The sequence below is a fragment of the Physella acuta genome, unplaced genomic scaffold (assembly GCF_028476545.2).
Source record: "Physella acuta isolate Inbredline_101_S28 unplaced genomic scaffold, ASM2847654v3 ptg000098l, whole genome shotgun sequence".
NCBI lineage: Eukaryota > Metazoa > Mollusca > Gastropoda > Physidae > Physella > Physella acuta.
This window is the reverse complement of record NW_026731618.1, coordinates 360,540-376,262: the sequence shown is the minus strand read 5'-3', so window position 1 is coordinate 376,262 and position 15,723 is coordinate 360,540. Positions and strand designations below refer to the sequence as shown.

At 43.2% G+C, this 15,723-nt stretch overlaps 1 protein-coding gene across 1 annotated transcript in view; it reads left to right on the top strand.

The window, feature by feature from the left end:
- LOC131930230 (phospholipid-transporting ATPase ABCA1-like) overlaps positions 1-15,130 on the top strand; it is a 38,238-nt gene extending 23,108 nt beyond the window's left edge. The window contains exons 15-22 of the mRNA XM_059286641.1: positions 7,156-7,308; positions 8,812-8,941; positions 9,591-9,727; positions 12,145-12,374; positions 13,467-13,654; positions 13,969-14,139; positions 14,359-14,563; positions 14,962-15,130. Coding sequence (XP_059142624.1) covers positions 7,156-7,308; positions 8,812-8,941; positions 9,591-9,727; positions 12,145-12,374; positions 13,467-13,654; positions 13,969-14,139; positions 14,359-14,563; positions 14,962-15,129 — 1,382 coding nt within the window. The 3' untranslated portion in view covers position 15,130. The remainder of the gene's footprint in view (positions 1-7,155; positions 7,309-8,811; positions 8,942-9,590; positions 9,728-12,144; positions 12,375-13,466; positions 13,655-13,968; positions 14,140-14,358; positions 14,564-14,961) is intronic.
- The last annotated feature ends 593 nt before the right edge of the window (positions 15,131-15,723 follow it).

Sequence of the window (15,723 nt, the reverse complement as noted above, 5' to 3'; positions counted from 1 at the left end):
AAAATCATAACTATATCCCAAGTCCCCATCCCCTGTTGTTTTATATAAGAATATTCGAGAAAGTATAGGGGAGATCACTCCCGGTTTATTTTTACGGATAACCGCTGTTTTCACAAGTACTACTTGTAAAAAACCTTGCAGTTTATGCTGCCGTCAAAGCAACCCAACCACCCTCCGCCGATAAAATTGTGTGTTCATAGGAGGTTGGTTACATCTCTGATAAAAAAGCACAAGGCAAATAAGGCCATTATTTGTACGTGTGGTCAGTCTTGTGTCTGTGTGGTATGGTCAGCCTTGTGTCTGTGTGGTATGGTCAGCCTTGTGTCTGGTATGTTCAGCCTTGTGTCTGTGTGGTATGGTCAGCCTTGTGTCTGGTATGTTCAGCCTTGTGTCTGTGTGGTATGGTCAGCCTTGTGTCTGGTATGTTCAGCCTTGTGTCTGTGTGGTATGTTCAGTCTTGTGTCTGTGTGGTATGGTCAGCCTTGTGTCTGTGTGGTATGGTCAGCCTTGTGTCTGGTATGTTCAGCCTTGTGTCTGTGTGGTATGGTCAGCCTTGTGTCTGGTATGTTCAGCCTTGTGTCTGTGTGGTATGGTCAGCCTTGTGTCTGGTATGTTCAGCCTTGTGTCTGTGTGGTATGTTCAGTCTTGTGTCTGGTATGGTCAGCCTTGTGTCTGTGTGGTATGGTCAGCCTTGTGTCTGTGTGGTATGGTCAGCCTTGTATCTGTGTGGTATGGTCAGCCTTGTGTCTGTGTGGTATGGTCAGCCTTGTGTCTGTGTGGTATGGTCAGCCTTGTGTCTGTGTGGTATGGTCAGCCTTGTATCTGTGTGGTATGGTCAGCCTTGTGTCTGGTATGGTCAGCCTTGTGTCTGTGTGGTATGTTCAGCCTTGTGTCTGTGTGGTATGGTCAGCCTTGTGTCTGGTATGTTCAGCCTTGTGTCTGGTATGGTCAGCCTTGTGTCTGTGTGGTATGGTCAGCCTTGTGTCTGGTATGGTCAGCCTTGTGTCTGGTATGGTCAGCCTTGTGTCTGGTATGGTCAGCCTTGTGTCTGTGTGATATGGTCAGCCTTGTATCTGTGTGGTATGGTCAGCCTTGTGTCTGGTATGGTCAGCCTTGTGTCTGTGTGATATGGTCAGCCTTGTATCTGTGTGGTATGTTCAGCCTTGTGTCTGGTATGGTCAGCCTTGTGTCTGGTATGGTCAGCCTTGTGTCTGTGTGGTATGTTCAGCCTTGTGTCTGGTATGGTCAGCCTTGTGTCTGGTATGGTCAGTCTTGTGTCTGTGTGGTATGGTCAGCCTTGTGTCTGGTATGGTCAGCCTTGTGTCTGGTATGGTCAGCCTTGTGTCTGGTATGGTCAGCCTTGTGTCTGGTATGGTCAGCCTTGTGTCTGGTATGGTCAGCCTTGTGTCTGTGTGATATGGTCAGCCTTGTATCTGTGTGGTATGGTCAGCCTTGTGTCTGGTATGGTCAGCCTTGTGTCTGTGTGATATGGTCAGCCTTGTATCTGTGTGGTATGGTCAGCCTTGTGTCTGGTATGTTCAGCCTTGTGTCTGTGTGGTATGGTCAGCCTTGTGTCTGGTATGGTCAGCCTTGTGTCTGGTATGTTCAGCCTTGTGTCTGTGTGGTATGTTCAGTCTTGTGTCTGGTATGGTCAGCCTTGTGTCTGTGTGGTATGGTCAGCCTTGTGTCTGTGTGGTATGGTCAGCCTTGTATCTGTGTGTTATGGTCAGCCTTGTGTCTGTGTGGTATGGTCAGCCTTGTGTCTGTGTGGTATGGTCAGCCTTGTGTCTGTGTGGTATGGTCAGCCTTGTATCTGTGTGGTATGGTCAGCCTTGTGTCTGGTATGGTCAGCCTTGTGTCTGTGTGGTATGTTCAGCCTTGTGTCTGTGTGGTATGGTCAGCCTTGTGTCTGGTATGTTCAGCCTTGTGTCTGGTATGGTCAGCCTTGTGTCTGTGTGGTATGGTCAGCCTTGTGTCTGGTATGGTCAGCCTTGTGTCTGTGTGGTATGTTCAGCCTTGTGTCTGGTATGGTCAGCCTTGTGTCTGGTATGGTCAGTCTTGTGTCTGTGTGGTATGGTCAGCCTTGTGTCTGGTATGGTCAGCCTTGTGTCTGGTATGTTCAGCCTTGTGTCTGGTATGGTCAGCCTTGTGTCTGGTATGGTCAGCCTTGTGTCTGGTATGGTCAGCCTTGTGTCTGGTATGGTCAGCCTTGTGTCTGGTATGGTCAGCCTTGTGTCTGGTATGGTCAGCCTTGTGTCTGGTATGGTCAGCCTTGTGTCTGGTATGGTCAGCCTTGTGTCTGGTATGGTCAGCCTTGTGTCTGGTATGGTCAGCCTTGTGTCTGGTATGGTCAGCCTTGTGTCTGGTATGGTCAGCCTTGTGTCTGGTATGGTCAGCCTTGTGTCTGGTATGGTCAGCCTTGTGTCTGTGTGATATGGTCAGCCTTGTATCTGTGTGGTATGGTCAGCCTTGTGTCTGGTATGGTCAGCCTTGTGTCTGGTATTGTCAGCCTTGTGTCTGTGTGGTATGGTCAGCCTTGTGTCTGGTATTGTCAGCCTTGTGTCTGTGTGGTATGGTCAGCCTTGTGTCTGGTATGGTCAGCCTTGTGTCTGGTATGGTCAGCCTTGTGTCTGTGTGGTATGGTCAGCCTTGTGTCTGTGTGATATGGTCAGCCTTGTGTCTGGTATGGTCAGCCTTGTGTCTGATATGGTCAGCCTTGTGTCTGTGTGGTATTTTCAGCCTTGTGTCTGTGTGGTATGGTCAGCCTTGTGTCTGGTATGGTCAGCCTTGTGTCTGGTATGGTCAGCCTTGTGTCTGGTATGGTCAGCCTTGTGTCTGGTATGGTCAGCCTTGTGTCTGTGTGGTATGGTCAGCCTTGTGTCTGTGTGGTATGGTCAGCTTTGTGTCTGTGTGATATGGTCAGCCTTGTGTCTGGTATGGTCAGCCTTGTGTCTGTGTGATATGGTCAGCCTTGTATCTGTGTGGTATGGTCAGCCTTGTGTCTGGTATGGTCAGCCTTGTGTCTGGTATTGTCAGCCTTGTGTCTGTGTGGTATGGTCAGCCTTGTGTCTGGTATGGTCAGCCTTGTGTCTGTGTGGTATGGTCAGCCTTGTGTCTGGTATGGTCAGCCTTGTATCTGTGTGGTATGGTCAGCCTTGTGTCTGTGTGGTATGGTCAGCCTTGTGTCTGGTATGGTCAGCCTTGTGTCTGTGTGGTATGGTCAGCCTTGTGTCTGGTATGGTCAGCCTTGTGTCTGGTATGGTCAGCCTTGTGTCTGTGTGGTATGGTCAGCCTTGTGTCTGGTATGGTCAGCCTTGTGTCTGTGTGGTATGGTCAGCCTTGTGTCTGGTATGGTCAGCCTTGTATCTGTGTGGTATGGTCAGCCTTGTGTCTGGTATGGTCAGCCTTGTGTCTGTGTGGTATGGTCAGCTTTGTGTCTGTGTGATATGGTCAGCCTTGTGTCTGTCTGGTATGGTCAGCCTTGTGTCTGGTATGGTCAGCCTTGTGTCTGTGTGGTATGGTCAGCTTTGTGTCTGTGTGATATGGTCAGCCTTGTGTCTGTCTGGTATGGTCAGCCTTGTATCTGGTATGGTCAGCCTTGTGTCTGGTATGGTCAGCCTTGTGTCTGGTATGGTCAGCCTTGTGTCTGTGTGGTATGGTCAGCCTTGTATCTGGTATGGTCAGCTTTGTGTCTGGTATGGTCAGCTTTGTGTCTGTGTGGTATGGTCAGCCTTGTGTCTGTGTGGTATGGTCAGCCTTGTGTCTGGTATGGTCAGCCTTGTATCTGGTATGGTCAGCTTTGTGTCTGGTATGGTCAGCTTTGTGTCTGTGTGGTATGGTCAGCCTTGTGTCTGTGTGATATGGTCAGCCTTGTGTCTGGTATGGTCAGCCTTGTGTCTGGTATGGTCAGCCTTGTGTCTAGTATGGTCAGCCTTGTGTCTGTGTGGTATGGTCAGCCTTGTGTCTGGTATGGTCAGCCTTGTGTCTGTGTGGTATGGTCAGCCTTGTGTCTGTGTGATATGGTCAGCCTTGTGTCTGTGTGGTATGGTCAGCCTTGTATCTGGTATGGTCAGCCTTGTGTCTGGTATGGTCAGCCTTGTGTCTGTGTGGTATGGTCAGCCTTGTATCTGTGTGGTATGGTCAGCCTTGTGTCTGGTATGGTCAGCCTTGTGTCTGTGTGGTATGGTCAGCCTTGTGTCTGTGTGGTATGGTCAGCCTTGTGTCTGGTATGGTCAGCCTTGTGTCTGGTATGGTCAGCCTTGTGTCTGTGTGGTATGGTCAGACTTGTGTCTTGTATGGTCAGCCTTGTGTCTGGTATGGTCAGCCTTGTGTCTGGTATGGTCAGCCTTGTGTCTGGTATGGTCAGCCTTGTGTCTGGTATGGTCAGCCTTGTGTCTGGTATGGTCAGCCTTGTGTCTGTGTGGTATGGTCAGCCTTGTGTCTGGTATGGTCAGCCTTGTGTCTGTGTGGTATGGTCAGCCTTGTGTCTGGTATGGTCAGCCTTGTATCTGTGTGGTATGGTCAGCCTTGTGTCTGGTATGGTCAGCCTTGTGTCTGTGTGGTATGGTCAGCTTTGTGTCTGTGTGATATGGTCAGCCTTGTGTCTGTCTGGTATGGTCAGCCTTGTGTCTGGTATGGTCAGCCTTGTGTCTGTGTGGTATGGTCAGCTTTGTGTCTGTGTGATATGGTCAGCCTTGTGTCTGTCTGGTATGGTCAGCCTTGTATCTGGTATGGTCAGCCTTGTGTCTGGTATGGTCAGCCTTGTGTCTGGTATGGTCAGCCTTGTGTCTGTGTGGTATGTTCAGCCTTGTGTCTGGTATGGTCAGCCTTGTGTCTGGTATGGCCAGCCTTGTGTCTGGTATGGTCAGCCTTGTATCTGTGTGGTATGGTCAGCCTTGTGTCTGGTATGGTCAGCCTTGTGTCTGTGTGGTATGGTCAGCCTTGTGTCTGGTATGGTCAGCCTTGTGTCTGTGTGGTATGGTCAGCCTTGTGTCTGGTATGGTCAGCCTTGTGTCTGTGTGGTATGGTCAGCCTTGTATCTGTGTGGTATGGTCAGCCTTGTGTCTGGTATGGTCAGCCTTGTGTCTGTGTGGTATGGTCAGCCTTGTGTCTGGTATGGTCATTCTTGTGTCTGTGTGATATGGTCAGCCTTGTGTCTGGTATGGTCAGCCTTGTGTCTGGTATGGTCAGCCTTGTGTCTGTGTGGTATGGTCAGCCTTGTGTCTGTGTGGTATGGTCAGACTTGTGTCTGGTATGGTCAGCCTTGTGTCTGGTATGGTCAGCCTTGTGTCTGTGTGGTATGGTCAGCTTTGTGTCTGGTATGGTCAGCTTTGTGTCTGTCTGGTATGGTCAGCCTTGTGTCTGGTATGGTCAGCCTTGTGCCTGGTATGGTCAGCCTTGTGTCTGGTATGGTCAGCCTTGTGTCTGGTATGGTCAGCTTTGTGTCTGTGTGATATGGTCAGCCTTGTGTCTGGTATGGTCAGCCTTATGTCTGGTATGGTCAGCCTTGTGTCTGGTATGGTCAGCCTTATGTTTGGTATGGTCAGCTTTGTGTCTGTGTGGTATGGTCAGACTTGTGTCTGTGTGGTATGGTCAGACTTGTGTCTGGTATGGTCAGCCTTGTGTCTGGTATGGTCAGCCTTGTGTCTGGTATGGTCAGCTTTGTGTCTGTGTGATATGGTCAGCCTTGTGTCTGGTATGGTCAGCCTTATGTCTGGTATGGTCAGCCTTGTGTCTGGTATGGTCAGCCTTATGTTTGGTATGGTCAGCTTTGTGTCTGTGTGATATGGTCAGCCTTGTGTCTGTGTGGTATGGTCAGCCTTATGTCTGTGTGATATGGTCAGCCTTGTGTCTGGTATGGTCAGCCTTATGTCTGGTATGGTCAGCCTTATGTCTGGTATGGTCAGCCTTGTGTCTGTGTGGTATGGTCAGCTTTGTGTCTGGTTTGGTCAGCCTTGTGTCTGTGTGGTATGGTCAGCCTTGTGTCTGTGTGATATGGTCAGCCTTGTGTCTGTCTGGTATGGTCAGCCTTGTATCTGGTATGGTCAGCTTTGTGTCTGGTATGGTCAGCTTTGTGTCTGGTATGGTCAGACTTGTGTCTGGTATGGTCAGCCTTGTGTCTGGTATGGTCAGCCTTGTGTCTGGTATGTCAGCTTTGTGTCTGTGTGATATGGTCAGCCTTGTGTCTGGTATGGTCAGCCTTGTGTCTGGTATGGTCAGCCTTATGTTTGGTATGGTCAGCTTTGTGTCTGTGTGATATGGTCAGCCTTGTGTCTGGTATGGTCAGCCTTGTGTCTGTGTTGTATGGTCAGCCTTATGTCTGTGTGATATGGTCAGCCTTGTGTCTGGTATGGTCAGCCTTGTGTCTGTGTGGTATGGTCAGCCTTGTGTCTGGTATGGTCAGCCTTGTGTCTGTGTGGTATGGTCAGCCTTATGTCTGTGTGACATGGTCAGCCTTGTATCTGGTATGGTCAGCCTTGTGTCTGGTATGGTCAGCCTTGTGTCTGTCTGGTATGGTCAGCCTTGTGTCTGGTATGGTCAGCCTTGTGTCTGGTATGGTCAGCCTTGTGTCTGGTATGGTCAGCCTTGTATCTGGTATGGTCAGCCTTGTGTCTGTGTGGTATGGTCAGCTTTGTGTCTGGTATGGTCAGCCTTGTGTCTGTGTGGTATGGTCAGCCTTGTGTCTGGTATGGTCAGCCTTGTGTCTGTGTGGTATGGTCAGCCTTGTATCTGGTATGGTCAGCTTTGTGTCTGGTATGGTCAGCTTTGTGTCTGTGTGGTATGGTCAGCCTTGTGTCTGTGTGATATGGTCAGCCTTGTGTCTGGTATGGTCAGCCTTATGTCTGGTATGGTCAGCTTTGTGTCTGTGTGGTATGGTCAGCCTTGTATCTGTGTGGTATGGTCAGCCTTGTGTCTGTGTGGTATGGTCAGCCTTGTGTCTGGTATGGTCAGCCTTGTGTCTGGTATGGTCAGCTTTGTGTCTGGTATGGTCAGCCTTGTGTCTGTGTGGTATGGTCAGCCTTGTGTCTGGTATGGTCAGCCTTGTGTCTGGTATGGTCAGCCTTGTGTCTGTGTGGTATGGTCAGCCTTGTGTCTGGTATGGTCAGCCTTGTGTCTGGTATAGTCACCCTTGATTATGTGTCGATCTTTATGCAGGTGTGATATTTAGTAGTATAATCACCGTCATCAAGGGTATAGGAGTATCATTAGAAGGCTTCTACTTCTTCCTGGATTTGTTCTTCGGATATATTTCGCCTAACTACGCCCTTTCGTCCATTTTACTTTTAATGGCTTTCAGTGGAGGGGCGAGTAAGTACCTAAACTTAAGTATCGGCAACACTTTACATAAACTTAAGCATCGGCAACACTTTACATAAACTTAAGTATCGGCAAAATTTTACATAAACTTAAGCATCGGCAACACTTTACATAAACTTAAGTATCTGCAACACTTTCCATAAACTTAAGTATCGGCAACACTTTACATAAACTTAAGTATCTGCAACACTTTCCATAAACTTAAGTATCGGCAACACTTTCCATAAACTTAAGTATCGGCAACACTTTACATAAACTTAAGTATCTGCAACACTATACATAAACTTAAGTATCGGCAACACTTTCCATAAACTTAAGTATCGGCAACACTTTACATAAACTTAAGTATCGGCAACACTTTCCATAAACTTAAGCATCGGCAACACTTTACATAAACTTAAGTATCGGCAAAACTTTACATAAACTTAAGCATCGGCAACACTTTACATAAACTTAAGTATCGGCAACACTTTCCATAAACTTAAGTATCGGCAACACTTTCCATAAACTTAAGTATCGGCAACACTTTCCATAAACTTAAGTATCGGCAACACTATGCATGAACTTAAGTATCTGCAACACTATACATGAACTTAAGTATCTGCAACACTATACATAAACTTAAGTATCGGCAACACTTTCCATAAACTTAAGCATCGGCAACACTTTACATAAACTTAAGTATCGGCAAAACTTTACATAAACTTAAGCATCGGCAACACTTTACATAAACTTAAGTATCGGCAACACTTTCCATAAACTTAAGTATCGGCAACACTTTCCATAAACTTAAGTATCGGCAACACTTTACATAAACTTAAGTATCGGCAACACTATGCATAAACTTAAGTATCGGCAACACTATGCATAAACTTAAGTATCGGCAACACTTTACATAAACTTAAGTATCGGCAACACTTTACATAAACTTAAGTATCGGCAACACTATGCATAAACTTAAGTATCGTCAACACTATACATGAACTTAAGTATCTGCAACACTATACATGAACTTAAGTATCTGCAACACTATAACTGAACTTAAGTATCTGCAACACTATACATGAACTTAAGTATCGGCAACGTTTTATATGAACTTAAATATCGGCAAGACTATACATATGTATCGGCAACACTTTACAATTCTTTTTTGTGTTTTTTAAAATATAAAACATGTTTTTATGTCTAGCCTATTTACGTCACGTCCAATCAACTTGTTTCACGAACTTCCATTTTTAAAACAATATTTACATTGTCCAGGGCTTGTCTTTAATTTGTTTTATCCACATTGTCAAGGCCTTGTCTTTAATTTGTTTTATCCACATTGTCAAGGGCTTGTCTTTAATTTGTTTTATCCACATTGTCAAGGGCTTGTCTTTAATTTTTTTTATCCACATTGTCAAGGGCTTGTCTTTAATTTTTTTATCCACATTGCAAACGGCTTATCCTTAATTTGCCACACAAGATGAGCATGTATTACATTTGTTCACACAGATGGGTTTATCGAGGTCATGGAAGGATTTTCTCACGAATTGCCTAAATGCTACTCAAAGTTGCTCGGCCAAGGTGTACTTTCCTGGATTTTTATAATGTTGATCGAATTCAAGGTTATCAGACTCATTTGGTAAGTTATTGTTTCCTATTTACTACGATAACTATACTCGCATGCACGCAATCATTCACGCACGCGAGTTTGATTGAGTTATGATGTTTGAGACAGATGTACAACCCTGAATGTTTTGTCAACAACCGTCACTGCTTGTCTCGATTCGAGACCTCACGACTTGAAACATTGTGAGATGTTCGTGAGACGCCTTGCTTTGGGCTGTAACATAATAGACCAATTTTTAAAAATATCGCATTTAAGTATACGTGTCAACTGGTTATGCGCCATTGTGACTCCGATTTCAGCCTGCTTTTCTTTTTGGATTTGCTTCCATAGCCTTTGTCCAGCCAAGAACAAACTACAAGGCAACAGTTGTTTGATTTTGGAGTTGTCTCTTCTAGAAGAGTGGCTGTCCCCAGCTAACGAGCCTTATCTGTCCTAGGGTTCGAACTCGTGACTTTTCGGTTTAGCAACCATGAGCTTTACGAACTAAATTTCTTATTTCTTACACTACCATTTTTAGGTGAACTAATTGTATTAGAACTGCATTGAACTAGTTGTTTGAGTGTACCGCGAAGGTTCTAGGGAATGGTATCGTCATACGCTAAGCTACACGACACAGACCATAGCTGGGGTATGAATTTTATCTCACTTGTCTCTGTACAAGGTACCGCGTGTCATGTATTCAGACACTTTTCTGTGGAAAGAAATTTGCAGATGTGCAGGTAGCCCAAGAGGATGATGACATCATCAACGAGCAGAAGAGAGTGCACGAATCACCGAAGGAAGATCTTCTTAAAAGCGGTAATTGGAATAGAATGTTCTTCTTTTCGGTTTTACATTTAAAGCTATCGATTAACAAATGTACACGAGTTTAAATACACACGTCAAACAATGTACACATGTTTAAATATACGGCTAAACCTCGTTTTTTAACTCTGCTCTTTTATAAAGCAAAAAAGTGACGTCACACCATCTGACACCACCTCCCCCTCGTCACACACCGTCACAAAATTACGGATCCCCCCTCCCCCTACGCATGTGACGTCATTTATGGACGCCCCCCAAGTTTAAATATAGCCTACACACTTGTACACAAGTTTAAATATACAAACTTGTACAAAATTGTAAATATACAAACTTGTACACAAGTTTAAATATACAAACGTCAAACAGTGTACACAAGTATAAATATAAAAATATGTACAGAAAAAAAAACAACAACACTTTTTTACCAGTTCCATTAATATTTAATCAAAGTTAAATAGTCGTTAAAGTACACATCGACATTTATTAATTGGGGTGGGAGTGACACACATGGTTTTTTAGGGGGGGGGGGACGACACCACGAAGTACCGCACCGGGTGACACCCAACCAACCACTGTTCTCATCAACTCTCCAAAGTTTTATGGCATTCGGATAAATGGTGTCGAACCGCATCCGAATTTAACGTTTTTAATATACCGTATATAGAGAAGAATCGCACCCTCCCGGTGCGACGCCCTTGCTAAATTAAAAACGATATTTTTTTACAGAAACCTCCCCTGGAGTGTTCTAATAAACTAACCAAAGTTTGATGGCGATCGGATGAACGGTGTCAAACCGCAATTGACTTTTATGTTTATATATCGTAAAAAATAACTAATCGCGCCCTGCTGGGGTGGATGGGGGGGGGGGGGGGCACCAGACACACACACACATGCATTACTTTATATATATATATATATATATATATATATATATATATATATATATATATATATATATATATATATATATATATATATATATGTATATATATATAAATATATATATATATATATATATATATATATATATATATATATATATATATATATATATATATATATATATATATATTATGTAGTCATCTGTTTGCTTTGTTTTGATGGTGGTGATGACTGCAGTGAGAGGTTCAAATGAAACGCCAACACAATTTCAGCTGAACAGGTTTAATAACATAGATAATGGAACTACACTGTATATGGTAGTCTTACTATCCTCTAAGGAAGCAGAACTAGTTCATTAATAGCGGCTGGCCTAATAGGGGCCAGCCCTACCACACTTTACAAGAACACAAAAAACACGACTACATTCTAACCAGCCTAACGTTCAACTTTCCTATCTTTCTGGCCAAGCTTGACCCTTTGGGTTCCTTAACCCCTGCATGACCCCGACATTCCAGCGAGGGGGAGGGACGGGCGCCTGCAAAAATCCTAGGTGGGACTGATGCATTGTGTCCCAGTACAGGTGTGGGGGGTGGGGTGGGGAGGGCAGTACACGCTGTCACAGTTCAGGTGTGGGGCAGGAGGGGGGTGGGGTAGATACCCACTAGCGGTGGGACGAGAAGGGTTAGACTCAGTTATAACACTGATTAGTTATTAACTATCGGCAACCGGAAATAGTAGTTTAATCTATTTCGGATTTCTGAAATACCGAGCAATTGAGTATCGTTTCAGTTAGGTAGACCAAATTTTATATATAGGCCCTAGTTATAAGATATTATTCTTTTGATTCTGCCAAATTGTAAGTAATTTCCGGTAATTGGAAGTACTACTTTACGCTATTTCCAATTTCTAAAAAAAAGGTAAGTAATGTTTCTAAAATAAAGTACTCATTTTCCTCTCTACTATACATACACTGCACTCAAATGGTGCACAATTCTTTTTTTTCTAAGCGGTTCTATTCTATTTTAAAATGTAAGTGTTAAAAAACTTAATTTAAAAAAATTAAAGCTCTGTTACACTTGAAGGCCGTTACCCTTATGTTATATAAGGATATACACAAACTTTTAAGGGAGAAAACTCACGCTTTAGCAATAGAGTATTGCTCGCGTTTATAGTTTATAGCCTTGTCCGAATGTTAGTGATTGAGAGCTAATGGACGCCAGCGAGTTGACGAGAATCCTTTCATCAAATTGTTGTCATGGATAAAATTGTTTTTTTAAAAAATAAGTTGACCTCAGAGCGATTGTAAAAAAATAAAAACTCAAGCCTAAAAATAATTCAGAAATTTTATATTTTTAGAATCAATGTTATAGAAGTTGCAAATCAAAATTAAAACTTAGTATTTTTCTAGTTATAAAACTCTAAAATTTTACTATGGTTTGTAAAAATGTCTGGGGCCTCGGGCTGCTGCACTCTCAGCTCACCCCGCTGCATCCTACACTGCACACTGACTGACTTTCTCTCTGTTTCAGACGCCCTTCTTCTGATCGACCTGAAGAAAGTCTACTGTAGTCTTTGCTGCTCCATACATACGGCGGTCCACCCCGTTAGCTTTGGGGTGCCAGACAAGGAGTGCCTAGGGTTGCTGGGACAGAATGGAGCTGGGAAGACAACCATCTTCAAAATGTTGACAGGGGACATTACTTTATCGGCAGGAGAGGCTTACGTAGGCGGCTATAATATCAAATCCAAAATAAAAAAGGTGAGTTGGTTACCAAGTATTGATCACCGTCACACTTTTACCCAGAGCGAGTTATCAACTGTGTTCATCTTTTCAATCTTGTTTGGGCAAGTACTGACGACCTAATGAAATGGACTACAGTCGAGTTCATTCAATTTTGATGCATTGGTAAAGTGAAGGCTATGGCGTAAAATAGAAGCCGATATAAAGTCTTCAGTTACACAAGGAACGTATAGCGACTATAGAAAAGTTATAATTGATATATTTAATTCAAATTTAAATTACTTATTCTATTAAAATTATAATTTTTTAACTTGTAACATTTAATACTTTTACTAGTTATTGTTTAACTCTACTCCGTTATAAGCTACTGCCCTCAGTTTTTTTTTAGGTCCAGTCTATGTTGAATTACCGCCTTTGACGCTACAGGTCCAGTCTATGATAAGTTACTGCCCTTAATGTTACAGGTCAAGTCTATGATGAGTTACTGCCCTTAATGATTCAGGTTCAGTCTATGATGAGTTACTGCCCTTAATGTTACAGGTCCAGTCTATGATGAGTTACTGCCCTTAATGTTATAGGTCCAGTGTATGATGAGTTACTGCCCTTAATGTTACAGGTCCAGTCTATGATGAGTTACTGCCCTTAATGTTGCAGGTCCAGTCTATGATGAGTTACTGCCCTTAATGTTACAGGTCCAGTCTATGATGAGTTACTGCCCTTAATGTTACAGGTCCAGTCTATGATGAGTTACTGCCCTTAATGTTACAGGTCCTGTCTATGATGAGTTACTGCCCTTAATGTTACAGGTCCAGTCTATGATGAGTTACTGCCCTTAATGTTATAGGTCCAGTCTATGATGAGTTACTGCCCTTAATGTTACAGGTCCAGTCTATGCTGAGTTACTGCCCTTAATGTTACAGGTCCAGTCTATGATGAGTTACTGCCCTTAATGTTACAGGTCCAGTCTATGATGAGTTACTGCCCTTAATGTTACAGGTCCAGTCTATGATGAGTTACTGCCCTTAATGTTACAGGTCCAGTCTATGATGAGTTACTGCCCTTAATGTTACAGGTCCAGTCTATGATGAGTTACTGCCCTTAATGTTACAGGTCCAGTCTATGATGAGTTACTGCCCCCAGTTTGACGCCCTCCATGACTCACTGACAGGACGAGAGACCCTGTACCTGTACGCAAGGCTGAGGGGAGTTAAAGAGCAATATCTAAATACCATCACGGAAATGGTCATCGATTTTATCACTCTTCGACCACACGAGGATAAAGTGACATCCGCTTACAGGTAGGCAGCTGTAACGGCTGTAAGAGTAGTCGGAGTGGTGAAACAAAAAGTCGACACACCAACAGCGGTAGTGAACATTCACGCAAGGGAGGGATATAAAGTCTTGGAATTAATTAAGATTATTAACACTTAATAAAGATTATTGTAAATTCACTTTGAAACCCCACAGCAAATCTACACATACATAGTTAAAGCGCTTGTGAATAATTCAACTAGCGATTGTTATAAAATAATCGAATAGTCTATTAATGGTGCCGAGAGTTGATTTAAAATATTTTTAAACTGAAAATTTTTTTTTATTGAAATCTTGCCAGCGGTGGCAACAAAAGAAAGTTGTCAATGGGGATAGCCATCATCGGTGACCCCCACTTTATAATGCTAGACGAACCGACAGCTGGCATGGACCCCATCTCTAGGAGAAGTCTTTGGAAATGTCTGCATATGATCAGGTCAATGGAGAGAACCTTGGTGCTGACCTCACACAGGTGAGAGGTCAATAATTGACCAGAGAACTTCAGATGGGTATTCTATAAATATTCTTGTAAATAACATTGTACTATTGTAAAATAATATTTAAAATACATTAAATATGCAATAAATTATCACTAAATAAAATTGAAAAAAAAATCGCAAAGTTTAATAGAATTAGAATATGTTAACCATAGAATACAGTAAAAATGTTATCGGATCTCGTGATGTTTCAGCATGGAGGAGTGTGAAGCGCTGTGCACGAAAATTGCGATCCTCAAAAGAGGGCGGTTGATGTGTCTGGGCAGCACGCAGCACTTGAAGAACAAATTTGCCCAGGGCTATACCGTCATCCTCCACGCTAAACATCAAGAGGACGGAGCCATCCTTCCACTGAAGCCTGCGGTAGATTTCCTGATCTCATCCATCCCTGGAACTACGGTATGCGAGTTAATACAAATGGCACGTGGGACAACTAACACAGCTTAATATAGAACACTTAGAACGAGTTTAAGATACCTCCCGAAAGATTCATATCTAATTTTCCGTTAGTCGGAATTCAGATTTTCGACGCCCAACGACCATACAAACAAACTTTTCCATCCTAACTTTGCATTTGTTTATCCTCAGATTTTCAACGTCCAACGACCATACAAACAAACTTTATTCCATCCTAACTTTGCATTTGTTTATCCTCAGGTTTTCAACGTCCAACGACCATACAAACAAACTTTATTCCATATCCTAACTTTGCATTTGTTTATCCTCAGATTTTCAACGTCCAACGACCATACAAACAAACTTTATTCTATCCTAACTTTGTGTTTGTTTATCCTCAGGTTTTCAACGCCCAACCCTCGTACTACCACCTACAAGTTCCAGAGACTGCCCGTTTGTCTGAAATCTTCAGGCTTTCATTAGAGGCCAGGTCGACGTTTGACCTCCAACATTTCACGGTCCAACAGACGTCCTTAGAGCAGGTTTTCTTACTGCACATGAAGGACTAAATGTGATAAAATAATTATTTTAAAAAATAAACTTGTTAATTTTTTTTTGTTTTTCCTTGTTTTCTAAACTTGTGAAAATTCTTAGTTACCGGCTTTTATTTAACTTGCTTTCACTGTCTGTCGTTGTGGCGAGCTGAATTTCAACTTCTTCTAACTGACCAACCTCTTCTAACTGACCAACTTCTTCTAACTGACCAACTTCTTCTAACTGACCAACTTCTTCTAACTGACCAACCTCTTCTAACTGACCAACCTCTTCTAACTGACCAACTTCTTCTAACTGACCAATTTCTTTTAACTGACCAACCTCTTCTAACTGACCAACCTCTTCTAACTGACCAACTTCTTCTAACTGACCAACTTCTTTTAACTGACCAACTTCTTCTAACTGACCAACTTCTTCTAACTGACCAACTTCTTCTAACTGACCAACTTCTTCTAACTGACCAACCTCTTTTAACTGACCAACTTCTTCTAACTGACCAACTTCTTCTAAGTGACCAACTTCTTCTAACTGACCAACCTCTTTTAACTGACCAACTTCTTCTAACTGACCAACTTCTTCTAACTGACCAACTTCTTCTAACTGACCAA